This window comes from Rhinoraja longicauda, chromosome 9 (genome assembly GCF_053455715.1).
Source record: "Rhinoraja longicauda isolate Sanriku21f chromosome 9, sRhiLon1.1, whole genome shotgun sequence".
NCBI lineage: Eukaryota > Metazoa > Chordata > Chondrichthyes > Rajiformes > Arhynchobatidae > Rhinoraja > Rhinoraja longicauda.
In genome coordinates, this window is record NC_135961.1 from 2,574,667 (window position 1) to 2,590,572 (window position 15,906).

General features: G+C 44.9%; 1 protein-coding gene across 1 annotated transcript in view; it reads left to right on the forward strand.

Annotated features, from left to right (window-relative positions):
• fndc1 (fibronectin type III domain containing 1) overlaps positions 1-15,906 on the forward strand; it is a 196,068-nt gene that overhangs the window by 92,257 nt on the left and 87,905 nt on the right. Inside the window, exons 9-10 of the mRNA XM_078404697.1 lie at positions 1,518-1,706; positions 14,701-15,895. Coding sequence (XP_078260823.1) covers positions 1,518-1,706; positions 14,701-15,895 — 1,384 coding nt within the window. The remainder of the gene's footprint in view (positions 1-1,517; positions 1,707-14,700; positions 15,896-15,906) is intronic.

Genomic DNA, 15,906 nt, shown 5'->3' on the forward strand with positions numbered 1-15,906 from the left:
GCCTACTCCTGCACCTATTGTCTATTGTCTATTGGCTGATCATTCTCAATCAGTACCCCGTTCCTGCCTTCTCCCCATACCCCCTGACTCCGCTATCCTTAAGAGCTCTCTCTTGAATCTTCCTGAAGTCAATCACAATCTCCTTTGTGTTGCCGACATTGAGGGAGAGGTTGTTGCCTTGGCACCAGGTTACGAGGTTCTCGATCTCCGTCTCGTCGTTATTTAATATCTGGCTCACGACAGCCTGCTAATTTATATATTGTGTAGGAAGGAACTGCAGATGCTGGTTTAAATGGAAGATAGTCACAAAGTGCTGGAGTAACCCAGCGGGACAGGCAGCGTCTCTAGTGGGAAATGGACAGATGCCTTTCCCACTGAGTTTCTCCGCGATATCTTTTTTGCTCAAGATTCCAGCCTCTGCAGTCTCTTGTGTGTCAAATTGTTTTAATTAATTTGTGGTTGACAAGTTACTGGAGATATTCTGTGGGATGATGTAAGTGCATCTGGATAGACAGGGGCTGATTAGGGAGAGTCAGCATAGTTTTGTACGTGGGAGATCGTGCCTTACGAAGTTGATTGAGTTTTTTGAGGAAATGGCAATAGACAATAGACAATAGGTGCAGGAGGAGGCCATTCGGCCCTTCGAGCCAGCACCGCCATTCAATGTGATCATGGCTGATCATTCACAATCAGTACCCCGTTCCTGCCTTCTCCCCATACCCCCTGAGTCCGCTATCCTTCAGAGCTCTATCTAGCTCTCTCTTGAATGCATTAAGAGCTCTATCTAGCTCTCTCTTGAATGCATTCAGAGAATTGGCCTCCACTGCCTTCTAAGGAAGAGAATTCCACAGATTCACAACTCTCTGACTGAAAAAGTTTTTCCTCATCTCAGTTCTAAATGGCCTACCTCTTATTCTTAAACTGTGTCCCCTTGTTCTGGACTCCCCCAACATTGGGAACATGTTTCCTGCCTCTAACGTGTCCAACCCCTTAATAATCTTATATGTTTCGATAAGATCCCCTGTCGAGTGGTCTATCTTGTTCCTCTAGTATCTTTGGTGAGCGCATTCTGACGGATGGAGGAGGGAGTTCACAGATGGCCAATGTACTTTGTGCCTTCGCATGACTGATTGTTATCACCTTTTCAGTATTAGTCCCTGCTTTAACTGATACTGTTGGATGTATTTAAACCTTAACTTGGTTTGGTGGCACAGGCATGCTGTGAAAATATGGCTTCTGTGGCGGCCCACTACACTTCCCCATTTATTCCAACAACACTATTCAGCATGGGGAGAACTGTGGGCACCTGTGACTGATTGGAATGAGTTCTGACAAACCATGCCTTGGTTCTCTGAAACCAGAGTCAGGTCCCATCACATAGTCCTGCAGCTGAGACACCTGAGTGTCCAACCCCTTAAAAAATCTTATACGTTTCGATAAGATCTCCTCTCATCCTTCTAAATGGCAAAACTGGATTATTTTTGGCTGTCCTCTTAACCATATCTCAATTGTTTCAGAGTACATCGTTTCATATGCCCCAGCTCTCAAACCATTTGGTGTGAAGACGGTGACTTTTCCTGGGGATGTTACAGCAGCAGTAATTGATCAACTCCAGCCTGGCGAGCGCTATGTTTTCAAAGTCCGAGCAGCAAACCGGAAGGGACAAGGTCCTCAGTCTAAGACCCTCAGTGTTGTTCTGCCAAAGTGTAAGTATTGCACTTATTTATGATGAAGATTTCTATTTTTCTTGTGTTTGTCACTGTGCTTTAGCGGGACTGTCATGTGAGGAAAGATTATGGCGGGACTGTCATATGAGGAAAGATTATGGCGGGACTGTCATATGAGGAAAGATTGGTACGACTGGGCTCGTATTCACTGGAGTTTAGAAGGGTGAGAGGGGATCTTATAGAGACGTAAAAAATTATAAAAGAACTGGACAAGCTAGATGCAGGAAAAATGTTCCCAATGTTGGGGGAGTCCAGAACCAGGGGCCACAGTCTAAGAATAAAGGGGAGGCCATTTAAAACTGAGGTGAGAAAAAACTTTTTCACCCAGAGAGTTGTGAATTTGTGGAATTCTCTGACACAGAGGGCAGTGGAGGCCAATTCACTGGATGGATTTAAAAGAGAGTTAGATAGAGCTCTAGGGGCTAGTGGAATCAAGGGATGTGGGGAGAAGGCAGGCACAGGGTACAGAGTTGTAAATCTGTGGAATTCTCTGCCTCAGAAGGCAGTGGAGGCCAATTCTCTGAATGCATTCAAGAGAGATCTAGATAGAGCTCTTAAGGATAGCGGAGTCAGGGGGTATGGGGAGAAGGCAGGCACGGGTTACTGATTGAGAATGATCAGCCATGATCACATTGAATGGCGGTTTCGATAAGATCCCCTCTCATCCTTCTAAATTCCAGTGTATACAAGTCTAGCCGCTCCAATCTTTCAACATACGACAGTCCCGCCATTCTGGGAATTAACCTAGTAAACCTACGCTGCACGCCCTCAATAGCAAGAAATATCCTTCCTCAAATTTGGAGACCAACACTGCACACAGTACTCCAGGTGCGGTCTCACTAGGGCCCTGTACAACTGCAGAAGGACCTCTTTGCTCCTATACTCAACTCCTCTTGTTATGAAGGCCAACATTCCATTGGCTTTCTTCACTGCCTGCTGTACCTGCATGCTGCCTTTCAGTGACTGATGCACTAGGACACCCAGATCTCGTTGTACGTCCCCTTTTCCTACTGGTGCACTCGGAGAAAACCCATGCAGTCACAGGGAGAACGTACAAACTCCGTGCAGACAGCACCTGTCCTCAGGCCATGTTCTCCAGAGGCTATGCCAACCAGCTGCTTGACCTACTCCAGCACATTGTGTCATTTAATCACAACTAATGTTGCACTAAAGATTCTAGGGCCAAGTCCTAATTATAAAATACTTTGGGCTGCTATTTTAATAGCTCGATAGTACTTCATGGATGATAAATGTATTTGTTACTTAGTTAGTGCCTTCGCTGAAGGTGAAATTGCCAGTGTTTCCAAAATGCTTGGCTAACACACAAGAAATGCCTATTTCTGAACCATGAATCTGACTTTGCAAGATGAGGATGAAGTAACAAGGATGAGATTATCAACATGACCTAAAATGCTGGAGTAACTCAGCGGATCAGGCAGCATCTCCGAAGAGAAGGAATGGGTGACTTTTTGGGTCGAGACTGATGTTAGGGGAGGGGGCGGGACAAAGATAGCTTGTAGTAGGAGACAGGAAGACAGTGGGAGAACTGGTAAGGGGGAGGGGAAGAGAGGGACAGAGGAACTATCTGAAGTTGGAGAAGTCAATGTTCATACCGCTGGGCTGCAAGCTGCCCAAGCGAAATATGAGATGCTGTTCCTCCAATTTGCGGTGGGCCTCACTATGGCACTGGAGGAGGCCCATGACAGAAAGGTCAGACTAGGAGGTGGAGTTGAAGTGCTCAGCCACCGGGAGATCAGGTTGGTTAAGGTGGACTGAACGAAGGTGTTGAGCGAAACGATCGCCTAGCCTGCGTTTGGTTTCGCCGATGTAGAGAAGTTGACATCTGGAGCAGCGGATGCAATAGATGAGGTTGGAGGAGGTGCAGGTGAACCTCTGTCTCACCTGGAAAGACTGTTTGGGTCCTTGGATGCAGTTGAGGGGGGAGGTAAAGGGACAGGTGTTGCATCTCGTGCGGTTGCAGGGGAAAGTGCCCGGGGATGGGGTGGTTTGGGTACGAAGGGACGAGTGGACCAGGGAGTTACGGAGGGAACGGTCTCTGCGGAACGCAGAGAGGGGAGGGGATGGGAAGATGTGGCCAGTGGTGGGGTCCCGTTGTAGGTGACGGAAATGTTGGAGGATGATTTGTTATATAAACATGACACATGTGTTTCAAGTGGTATAAATACTTCCTATGTTGTTAGAAATATTCTGTGGGAAGTGACGGAAAGCAGATAGCAGCTTACCATATTTCTGAAAGATTGCAAATTGATGGGAATATTTAAGTCTGCTGTGAGATATTGTAAGGAATGCATGCTTTCCGTTCCAGACTTTGCAAGACTTCCTGGTGGATTTGATATGCATCACAATGAGTTTTTTTAGTTTAGTTTGGAGATACAGCGCGGAAACAGGCTTTTCGCCCCACCGAGTCCGCACCGACCAGCGACCCCTCCCTGCACTAGCACTATCCTACACACTAGGGACAAGTTACAGTATACAGAAGCCAGTTAACCTACAAACCTGGTAGACGCAAAACGCTGGAGTAACTCAGCAGGACAGGCAGCATCTTTGGAGAGAAGGAATGGGTGACGTTTCGGGTTGAGATCCTTCTTGAGACCTAACCTACAAACCTGTACGTCTTTGGAATGTGGGAGGAAACCGGAGCACCGGGCGAAATCCTACGCGGTCGGACAGCACCCATTTTCAGGATCAAACCCGGGTCTCTGGCGCTGTAAGGCAGCAACTCTACCGCTGTGCCTGCCCTGTATGGGAAACCAGAGGACAGATCTATTGAATTACTGAGTGCAGGAACACATTGTTCATGGATAGGTGATCCAAATAAAATAAGTTTTAGTCTCGTCAGAACATAGAATCGTCGAGTTATAAGATGTGTAAATGTGCACTTTGGTCCACTATGTTTGTGTTGGCCATCGTTGGTGGTCACGGTGGCGCAGCGGTAGAGTTGCTGCCTTACAGCGAATGCAGCGCCGGAGACCCGGGTTCCATCCCCACTACGGGTGCCGTCTGTACGGAGTTTGTACGTTCTCCCCGTGACCTGCGTGGGTTTTCTCCGAGATCTTGGGTTTCCTCCCACACTCCAAAGACGTGCAGGTTTGTAGGTTAATTGGCTTGGTAAATGTAAAAATTGTCCCTGGTGTGTGTAGGATAGTGTTAATGTGCGGGGATCGCTGGTCGGCGCGGACCCGGTGGGCCGAAGGGCCAGTGTCCGCGCTGTATCTCTGAACAACTACTAGTTGGATAGTTAATTGGCTTGGTAAATGTTAAAAAATTGTCCTAGGTGTGTATGGGATAGTGTTAATGTGTGGGATCGCTGGTCGGCATGGACCCGGTGGGTCGAAGGGCCTATGTCCACGCTGTATCTCTAAACTAAATCAAGCACCTTTCTATACTAATCACAATTTTCAGCAGTTTGCCTGTGCACTTTCATGTTGTGGCATCGTAAAAGATCTTTGAAACATTTAAAAAACATTTGCCTTCACCGACCCCTCTGGGCACTGCATTCAATTATGGCAAGGCTTGTCTACCACAGCGGGTCACACAACAAAGTGGGCCATATCAGTGCCAACAACACATTCTTCCCCTATGAGCTCAGTACATTCTTTGCTTGTTTTGAATGGATGGCTAATGGAGTGACATCACCCATCCTAGCAGCCTCTAGTGCATGGTCATCTTAACAGATGTCAGATCGGCCTTCCTGAGAGTGATCGCACGCAAAATGGTAGGCCCGAATTGAGTCTTCAGCCACGCTCTCAGAACCTGCGCAGTTTAATGTGGATAAGTGTGAGGTTATCCACTTTGGTGGAAAGAATAGGAAGGCAGAGTATTATCTGAATGGTGTCAAGTTAGGAAAAGAGGACGTACAACGAGATCTGGGTGTCCTAGTGCATCAGTCACTGAAAGGAAGCATGCAGGTACAGCAGGCAGTGAAGAAAGCCAATGGAATGTTGGCCTTCATGACAAGAGGAGTTGAGTAAAGGAGCAAAGAGGTCCTTCTGCAGTTGTACAGGGCCCTAGTGAGACTGCACCTGGAGTACTGTGTGCAGTTTTGGTCTCCAAATTTGAGGAAGGATATTCTTGATATTGAGGGCGTGCAGCGTAGGTTTACTAGGTTAATTCCTGGAATGAGAGGGGATCTTATCGAAACGTATAAGATTATTAAGGGGTTGGACACGTTAGAGGCATGTTCCCAATGTTGGGGGTCCAGAACAAGGGGCCACAGTTTAAGAATAAGGGGTAGGCCATTTAGAACGGAGATGAGGAAAAACTTTTTCAGTCAGAGAGTTGTGAATCTGTGCAATTCTCTGCCTCAGACGGCAGTGGAGGCCAATACTCTGAGTGCATTCAAGAGAGAGCTAGATAGAGCTCTTAAGGATAGCGGAGTCAGGGGGTATGGGGAGAAGGCAGGAACGGGGTACTGATTGAGAATTATCAGCCGTGATCACATTGAATGGCGGTGTTGGCTCGAAGGGCCGAATGGCCTACTTCTGCACCTATTGTCTATTGTGTATTGACATTTCCTCAGTCTCATCAGGAAGTGGAGGTGTTGATATGCCAATGTGGACAACACAAATACACGCCATGCTTGCAACCATGTGTGTTTTATGGTCAGTCACCCAGGTTCTGTTCCAGGTGTGCTTCTGAAGATTCTAGCTGCAACCTATGCTGGGCATCAAAGTCTTGTGATAAAATGTATTTCTGCCAGTTAATGAGATAGATGATTTCTTTGTGAGCCATGTATGTACTATAAGATATTCATCTTATATAAACTTTGAGATGCAATTTGGCCACCAATTTGGCACCTGTTCTGTTTGCGAGGCATGATGGGTAAAAGGCAATGACTTCTTGTATCACTGAGCAAGTAGAATTAAAGTGAAAAATACTGACTGCTGCTAATTTCTAACAAGATTATGAAAAGATCTAATCAACTTTGGTCGTGAAGTATTTCCTATTTTCTGTTTAAACCGTTAAGAAGAATACAACTGTCCATCAATAAAACTGATTCACTTAATGACACAGCAGGAGAAAAATCTTGATGTTTCAGATTAAAATATCAACTTATTGCTTTTCTACTTCAACCAGAAAAACTATTTTCTAAATGATAGTACCAATTCAAAATACTGTTTTCATGGAAACAGAGAAAATAGGTGCAGGAGGAGGCCATTTGGCCCTTTTTGCCAGCACCGCCATTCATTGAGATCATGGCTGATCATCCACAATCAGTAAAACATTATTCGAGTCAGGGGCAGTTACAGGACACCAAAGCATTTCAGTCATGTCAATCAGATAGTGTCCAATAAACTATTTTGTTTCAGCTCTTCGTGGGCATAGTAGGATAGACAATAGATTGTTAGATTTTTTTAGATTTAGAGATACAGCGCAGAAACAGGCCCTTCGGCGCACCGGGTCCGCGCCGCCCTGCGATCCCCGCACACTAACACTATCCTACACCCACTAGGGACAATCTTTTTACATTTGCCCAGCCAATTAACCTACAAACCTGCACGTCTTTGGAGTGTGGGAGGAAACCGAAGATCTCGGAGAAAATCCACGCAGGTCACGGGGAGAACGTACAAACTCCGTACAGACAGCACCCGTAGTCAGGATCGAACCTGAGTCTCCGGCGCTGCATTTGCTACTCTACCGCAACTCTACTGCTGCGCCACCGTGCAATAGGTGCAAGAGTAGGCCATTCGGCCATTAGCTTTCTTCACTGCCTGCTGTACCTGCATGCTTACTTTAAGTGACTGATGCACTAGGACACCCAGATCTCGTTGTACGTCCCCTTTTCCTAACTTGACACCATTCAGATAATAATCTGCCTTACCACCGAAGTGGATAACCTCACACTTATCCACATTAAACTGCATCTGCCATGCATCCGCCCACTCGCACAACCTGTCCAAGTCACCCTGCAATCTCATAGCATCCTCCTCACATTTCACACTGCCACCCAGCTTTGGGTGTCAGAGTCTGCAAATTTGCTAATGTTACTTTTACCAAAAAATCTTTGTTGTAGCATTTTCAGCCGCTCTTGAAAAAACATAACATCATATCCATAAAACAAGGATGAATATTGCAGAAAATATTGCAGAAAAATCTTAAGCGTCCCGCGGACCCGGCCCCTGCTGCCAGCGTGCGTTGCCCGCACTTCGTACAGGTCCTCCCCAGCTCTCAAATGCTCAACTCACTGACAGTCTGTACATATAAGAAAATAACTGCAGATGCTGGTACAACTCGAAAGTATTTATTCACAAAATGCTGGAGTAACTCAGCAGGTCAGGCAGCATCTCAGGAGAGAAGGAATGGGTGACGTTTCGGGTCGAGACCCTTCTTCAGACTGATGTCAGGGGGGCGGGACAAAGGAAGGATATCGGTGGAGATAGGAAGATAGAGGGAGATCTGGGAAGGGGGAGGGGAAGAGAGGGACAGAGGGACTATCTAAAGTTGGAGAAGTCAATGTTCATACCACTGGGCTGCAAGCTGCCCAGGCGAAATATGGGGTGCTGTTCCTCCAATTTCCGGTGGGACTCACTATGGCACTGGAGGAGGCCCATGACAGAAAGGACAGATTGGGAATGGGAGGGGGAGTTGAAGTGCTCGGCCACTGGGAGATCAGGTTGGCCAATGCGGACCGAGCGCAGGTGTTGAGCGAAGCGATCGCCGAAGCGTTTGGTTTCGCCGATGACATCTAGAGCAGCGGATGCAATAGATGAGGTTGGAGGAGGTGCAGGTGAACCTCTGAACGCTCAACACCTGCGCTCGACCTGAAACGTCGCCCATTCCTTCTCTCCCGAGATGCTGCCTGACCTGCTGAGTTACTCCAGCATTTTGTGAATAGAATATTATTATTATTTACAGTGCACTATGTTTACATATTCTGTTGTGCTGCAGCAAGTAAGAATTTCATTGTTCTATCTGGGACATACGAAATAAAACACTCTTGACTCTTGACGATTCAAGATAAGAAACTACTGTAATTGTAAGGGACAGCACAATAGACAATGGTCAAGTCAAGTCAAGTCAAATTTATTTGTCACATACACATACACGATGTGCAGTGAAATGAAAGTGGCAATGCCTGCGGATTGTGCACAAAAAAGAATTACAGTTACAGCATATAAATAAAGTTAATAAGTTAGTATAGTGTAGACAAAAATTTAGTCTCTGGGGTTATAAAAGTTGACCGTCCTGATGGCCTGTGGGAAGAAACTCCGTCTCATCCTCTCCGTTTTTATAGCGTGACAGCGGAGGCGTTTGCCTGATCATAGCATCTGGAACAGTCCGTTGCTGGGGTGGTAGGGGGTCCCTCATGATCTTGCTTGCTCTGGATCTGCACCTCCTGATGTGTAGGTCCTGCAGGGGGACGAGTGTAGTTCCCATGGTGCGTTCTGCCGAACGCACTACTCTCTGCAGGGCCTTCCTGTCCTGGGCAGAGCTGTTGCTGGACAGGATGCTCTCTACAGCCCCAGAGTAGAAGCACTCTGAATTTCCTCAGCTGTCTGAGGTGGTAAAGGTGCTGCTTAGCCTTACCCACCAGTGTGGCAATGTGCGTTGCCCACGTCAGATCCTCTGTGATGTGGACTCCCAGGTATTTAAAACTGCTCACCCTATCCACAGTAGACCCATTTATCTCCAGTGGCGTGTATGTCCTTGGATGTTGAGCCCTTCTAAAGTCCACAATCAGCTCCTTAGTTTTTGTGACATTCAAGAGGAGGCTGTTGTCCTGACACCAGAGTGCCAGATCAGCCACCTCCTCCCGGTAGGCCTTCTCATCGTTGTTGGAGATCCGGCCCACCACCAGTGTCATCAGCAAACTTGACGATGGAGTTTGAGCTGAACCTGGCCATACAGTCATGTGTGTACAGGGAGTACAGTAGGGGGCTAAGGACGCAGCCAAGGAGGCCATTCGGCCCTTCGAGCTAGCACCGCCATTCAATGTGATCATGGCTGATCATTCTCAATCAGTACCCCGTTCCTGCACGTAACCATTTGGATGAGTTTTTGACTGATTACCACCCATAGACTCTGTTCTGCAAGTACTAATCTGTAACATCCGACTCACTGAGCCAGTCTTTAATTTTAATGACATGCGATTGTTTTGTTATGCCGGATATTTGGTTTAATTACAAACATAAGCTTGAAAACCGCAGAGTGGTAAGAAATTATTTTCTATCCTATTGTGTTGTCTAGAATTCCCGTACAATTTGAAACATTTGTTGAGTTTCACAGCAGCTACATTCTGTAGTAAATATTTGTGCAGGGCAAAGTAATCAATAACAGGCTGGCATGTTGTTGCATTGTTAAAAAAATCAAAGGGATAAAATATTTTAAAAATTGAATGTTAAATATTATAAATTAAAATGTAAGGGTTTTGAATTTTGGATGATTTATTATTTGGAAAAGAACAACGAGAGATAACATGATTGGATTTTTCAGAGATGAATGACAAATTTTAGCCTGTGACCAATCTAACATTGTTATATTTTACATCTTTTAGATGTGACATAAACATAGAAAACATAGAACATAGAAAAATAGGTGCAGGAGGAGGCCATTTGGCCCTTCAGCCCAGCACCGCCATTCATTGTGATCATGGCTGATCATCCACAATCAGTAACCCGTGCCTGCCTTCTCCCCATATCCCTTGATTCCACTAGCCCCTAGAGCTCTATCTAACTCTCTTTTAAATTCATCCAGTGAATTGGCCTCCACTGCCTTCTGTGGCAGAGAATTACACAAATTCACAACTCTCTGGGTGAAAAAGTTCACTCATCTCAGTTTTAAATGGCCTCCCCTTTATTCTTAGACTGTGGCCCCTGGTTCTGGACTCCCCCAACATTGGGAACATGTTTCCTGCATCTAGCTTGTCCAGTCCTCTTATAATTTTATACGTTTCCATAAGATCCCCTCTCATCCTTCTAAATTCCAGCGAATACAAACAAGCCCAGTCTTTCCTCATGTGACAGTATAAATCTTTTTTATGAAAGAAAGCAGGTAAATTGAAAGATTGTTACCATGAGTGCTATTAATGAAATGACTGATGCTTCTAGCATTGCTGGGTTCTGTACAGAAACTCCTTGTATAAAGGGATTTCTACATTTATTGCTGAACCATTTGTCTTTCCACTTCTCCCGAAAATGGCTAATCTATACAAAAGATAATTATTCCCTGTACCTTTGTGGGAAATAATGGCAGTTCTGCAGTTTGAGGATGTAACTAGGAAAATGGACAGGGGAGAGCCGGTGGATGTGGTGTACCTTGACTTTCAGAAAGCCTTCAACAAGGTTCCACATAGGAGATTAGTGGGCAGAATTAGAGCACATGGTATTGGTACTGACATGGATAGAAAATTGGTTGGCAGACAGAAAGCATAGAGTGGGGATAAATGGGTTCCTTTCAGAATGGCAGGCAGTGACTAGTGGGGTACCGCAAGGCTCGGTGCTGGGACCGCAGCTATTTACAATATACATTAATGACTTGGATGAAGGGATTAAAAGTACCATTAGCAAATTTGCAGATGATACAAAGCTGGGTGGTAATGTGAACTGCGAGGAAGATGCTATGAGGTTGCAGGGTGACTTGGACAGGTTGTGTGAGTGGGCGGATGCATGGCAGATGCAGTTTAATGTGGATAAGTGTGAGGTTATCCACATTGGTGGTAAGAATAGGAAGGCAGAGTATTATCTGAATGGTGCCAAGTTAGGAAAAGGGGACGTACAACGAGATCTGGGTGTCCTAGTGCATCGGTCGCTGAAAGGAAGCATGCAGGTACAGCAGGCAGTGAAGAAAGCCAATGGAATGTTGGCCTTCATAACAAGAGGAGTTGAGTATAGGAGCAAAGAGGTCCTTCTGCAGTTGTACAGGGCCCTAGTGAGACTGCACCTGGAGTACTGTGTGCAGTTTTGGTCTCCAAATTTGAGGAAGGATATTCTTGCTATTGAGGGCGTGCAGTGTAGGTTTACTAGGTTAATTCCCGGAATGGCGGGACTGTCATATGTTGAAAGACTGGATTGACTAGGCTTGTATACACTGGAATTTAGAAGGATGAGAGGAGATCTTATCGAAACGTATAAGATTATTAAGGGGTTGGACACGTTAGAGGCAGGAAACATGTTCCCAATGTTGGGGGAGTCCAGAACAAGGGGCCACAGTTTAAGAATAAGGGGTAGGCCATTTAGAACTGAGATGAGGAAAAACCTTTTCAGTCAGAGAGTTGTAAATCTGTGGAATTCTCTGCCTCAGAAGGCTGTGGAGGCCAATTCTCTGATTGCATTCAAGAGAGAGCTAGATAGAGCTCTTAAGGATAGCGGAGTCAGGGGGTATGGGGAGAAGGCAGGAACGGGATACTGATTGAGGATGATCAGCCATGATCACATTGAATGGCGGTGCTGGCTCGAAGGGCCGAATGGCCTCCTCCTGCACCTATTATCTATTGTCTATTGTCTGTCAAAGCAGCTGGTAACTCTTTCCTTTGCTGCACCTGAAATTGCTGTTCACCTCACCTGTTCCTCATTCCTGTGGAGATTCCAGCATAAAAATAGAAAAATAAAACTGTAGGTGGTGCAAATCTGATATAAGAACAGAAGATAATGACAAGCTCGTCTCATTGAGCTGGGATGAGAGTGAATAAGATTTGATTATGCTCTTTGGAATTTAAAGGAATGGGGGATAATCTAATTGAACCATAGAATATGAGGGGAATAATAGGTTAAATATAAGAAGCTGTTCCTCACATTGAGAGCGTGCAGCCACTGGACACAGTCTCAGGAAAAGCAGGTGGCCATTTAGGTCTGATCTGGGTTTTCTCCGAGATCTTAGGTTTCCTCCCACACTCCAAAGACTCTGAAGGGATTGGGCAGGAAACATGTTCCCTATGTTGGGGGAGTCCAGAACCAGGGGCCACACACAGTTTAGGAATAAGGGGTCGGCCATTTAGGACGGAGAAAGAGGAATAAACTTTTCCACCCAGAGAGTTGTGAATCTGTGGGATTCTCTGCCACAGAAGGCAGTGGAGGCCGATTCACTGGATGTTTTCAAGGGAGAGTTAGATTTAGCTCTTAGGTCTAACGGAATCAAGGGATATGGGGAGAAAGCAGGAACGGGTTATTGATTGTAGATGATCAGCCATGATCATGAATGGCACGTATTGAATGGCAGTGCTGGCTCGAAGGGCCGAATGGCCTACTCCATCTATTTTCTGTGTTTCTATGTTTCTGAAGAAACTTCTTAGCAAAGAGTTTTGTAAAACATATGGTATTTCTTGCCTCAGGATGTCCATTGTTGAGTATAATTATGATCTACATCACTAAATACTGTATTTGTTCACTGAAGAATCAGAGGATATGGAGTTCAGGCGATTAAGATACAACCACATTAAATAAAGCATGTTTGGCCTACAACTGTTCTGTATTTCTTGTAAATGGAGCAGCTTATGGGTGGCACGGTGGCATAGTGGTGGATCTACTGCCTAACTGTGCCAGAGACCCAGGTTCGATCCTGACTACCGGTGCTGTCGGTATGGAGTTTATACTTTCTCTCCATGAGTTTTCTCCGAGATCTTCGGTTTCCTCCCACACTCCAAAGACCTACAGGTTTGCAGGTTAATTGGCTTGGTAAAAAGTGTAAAATGTCAATTTGTCCCTAGTGTGTGTAGGGTAGTGTTAATGTGCAGGGGTCGCTGGTCGGCGCCGACTCGGTGGGCCGAAGGGCCTGTTTCCGTATCCCTAGACTAAACTAGGCTGTATCTCTAAACGAAACTAAGCTTTTCAAGGGGCGCTGAATCAGCATTTAATAATAATAATAATAATAATAATGCATTACATTTATATAGCGCTTTTCATAACATAACATAACATAACATAACATAACATAACATAACATAACATAACATAACATAACATAACAACACTTTATTGTCACTCGGCTTTTTACACCGAACGAAATTTCAGCAGTCACACAAAACACAGCAAAAAGAAAAGAACACAGGACACCCGACCCCAACACAAACATCCATCACAGTGACTCCAAACACCCCCTCACTGTGATGGAGGCAACAAAACTTCCCCTCTCTTCCCCCGCACCCACGGACAGACAGCTCGACCCCTACCGAGGCAACCGACACGCACAGCCCCCGCAAGGGGATGGAAGGCCCCCCGGCCCATATACTCAAAGACGCTTTACAGGGATTTAGAGAACATAGGGAAATGAATAAATAGATAAATAAGTAAATAAGTAAACGAACAGAGAAAGGAGACAGAAGGTGAGGTGACCTTCAGTGGTTGAAGGTTTATTATTTATTTCCATTAGAAATAGTAGGTTATAAATCATTCAACATGTGTAAATATTGAATGGATTAAGAAAATTGGAGGGTTTAATCTATTGAAAGTGGTCCAGCTGGCTTAATACAACAATCTCAATTGTTGTAAAGTGCCGTCTCCATAATAGTCAAGCTTGTTAAGGCAAACATGTATTGAGTTGGAAAGGAATAGATATTGGTGGTAAATTCATTCGGAATTTAGGGAGCCTGTGGTCTAGTCTGCTAAGAGGCTCAGTCTGAAATTTGCAAATAAATCACTGACCATTTCGATGATTGAATCATTGTTTAAGCAAAAAAAAGAATCATTCTGCAGTGATTTAAATGACCTACAACATGAATTACATGTTTTTAAATGAATTACATGAATTTAAATGAATTACAACATTAGTTGTAATTTATACATCTTTTGCTTGCTGCATTACTCCAGCTGCTTCAGTTTAAATGCTTGCTTGGCATTTTAGTGTTTATAAATTTCTGTGATTTTTTTGATTTAATGACAGTTTCACACTTGGAGATACTGTGTTACACACACTTGCAAAACTAACCAGGTTCGTTTATTGAACTACTTGTGCATCATGTGTTTTGTTTGATCGATATATTGTATTTCAACTAAACGTTTTCCTTTGGTTTTCTTGGTAGCTGCCAACATTGCTGCAACTTTGCCTCGACGAACCCAAAGCAAGTTTAATATTTCTCTCATATCCGAGACATCTTCAGATTCCAAATCCTTCTCCAAAATGCCTTTGTCGCGTGTGCCTTCTTCATCTGTTTCGAAGCCCAACTCTGTTTTCAGGAAATCTTCAGATCCCCTAGCTGATTCTGAATCATCTTTGCAGTCATCTGCACCTGAGACGGGAATAGCACAAAACATGCATTTGGCCTCCTCATTAATCCTTCCATCTACCCCCTCAGCACCATTAAAATATTCAGCAACAAACCTGAGAAGGACCAGTCAAATGTCAAGCAGATTAAGGACTATTTCCTCTGTGTCCCCATCTCACGGAAGTCCACTTCGGCTAAGAGTACCAAATTCTAAAGCAAGTCCGAAAAATCCAAATGTTTCTGGCTTTCCACCTGCTCTGATTCAAACTGAAGCAAAACAGCCAAGTCGTGACGAGTCCAAACTTCAGACCACATCTTCTTATTCCCCTTCCAGATCTTCTGGGTATTCAGAGGAAGAGTTAAGTGTTGAGGAGGAAGAAAAGCAAAACAAAAAAGGGGAGAATCCCAGTTTAACCGACTTGAAGCAATCTTATCACAATTCCATGCTGCACAGGCAATCTTCACGACCTCAATCACCCAAGTCGGTCTTTGTTCCTGATGCTTCTTCAAGACAGCCAATATCAAGAACAGGCTCAAATACACGCCCATTTCGCACAAAAGGACCTACAATCTCCTTGACATGGCCATCTCCACCTAAAAGAAAAGTTAGTCTTAATCCTGATAAAAAGCCAGCAACTTCTAATTCTGCTTCCAACTTAAAGCCAACCATCTCCAGCAGTTCCTCGCGACGTTTTCCATCTTCTTCAACGAAGTTATCTTCAGGAAATTCAGGTCAATTTTCACCGTTGGCTTCTAATCTCCCAAATATCAAGCTGTCACCTGGGACTGAGCAGAAATCATTTCCCCCTCGGGCCTCCTCCCAGTCCCGACCTTCTTCACCAGTCCATTCCTCCGCTTCAGTATCTTCAGAAGGTTCAAGCTCAGTTTTGTCAAGAAATCGCTTTTCTTCCTCCCCGCTAACTAATGCTGGAACCACTGATGGCAAAAGTAGAGCATCTTCTGCTTCTGTACAATTGAGATATCCCTCTTCATCATCATCATCATCATCATCATCATCATCAT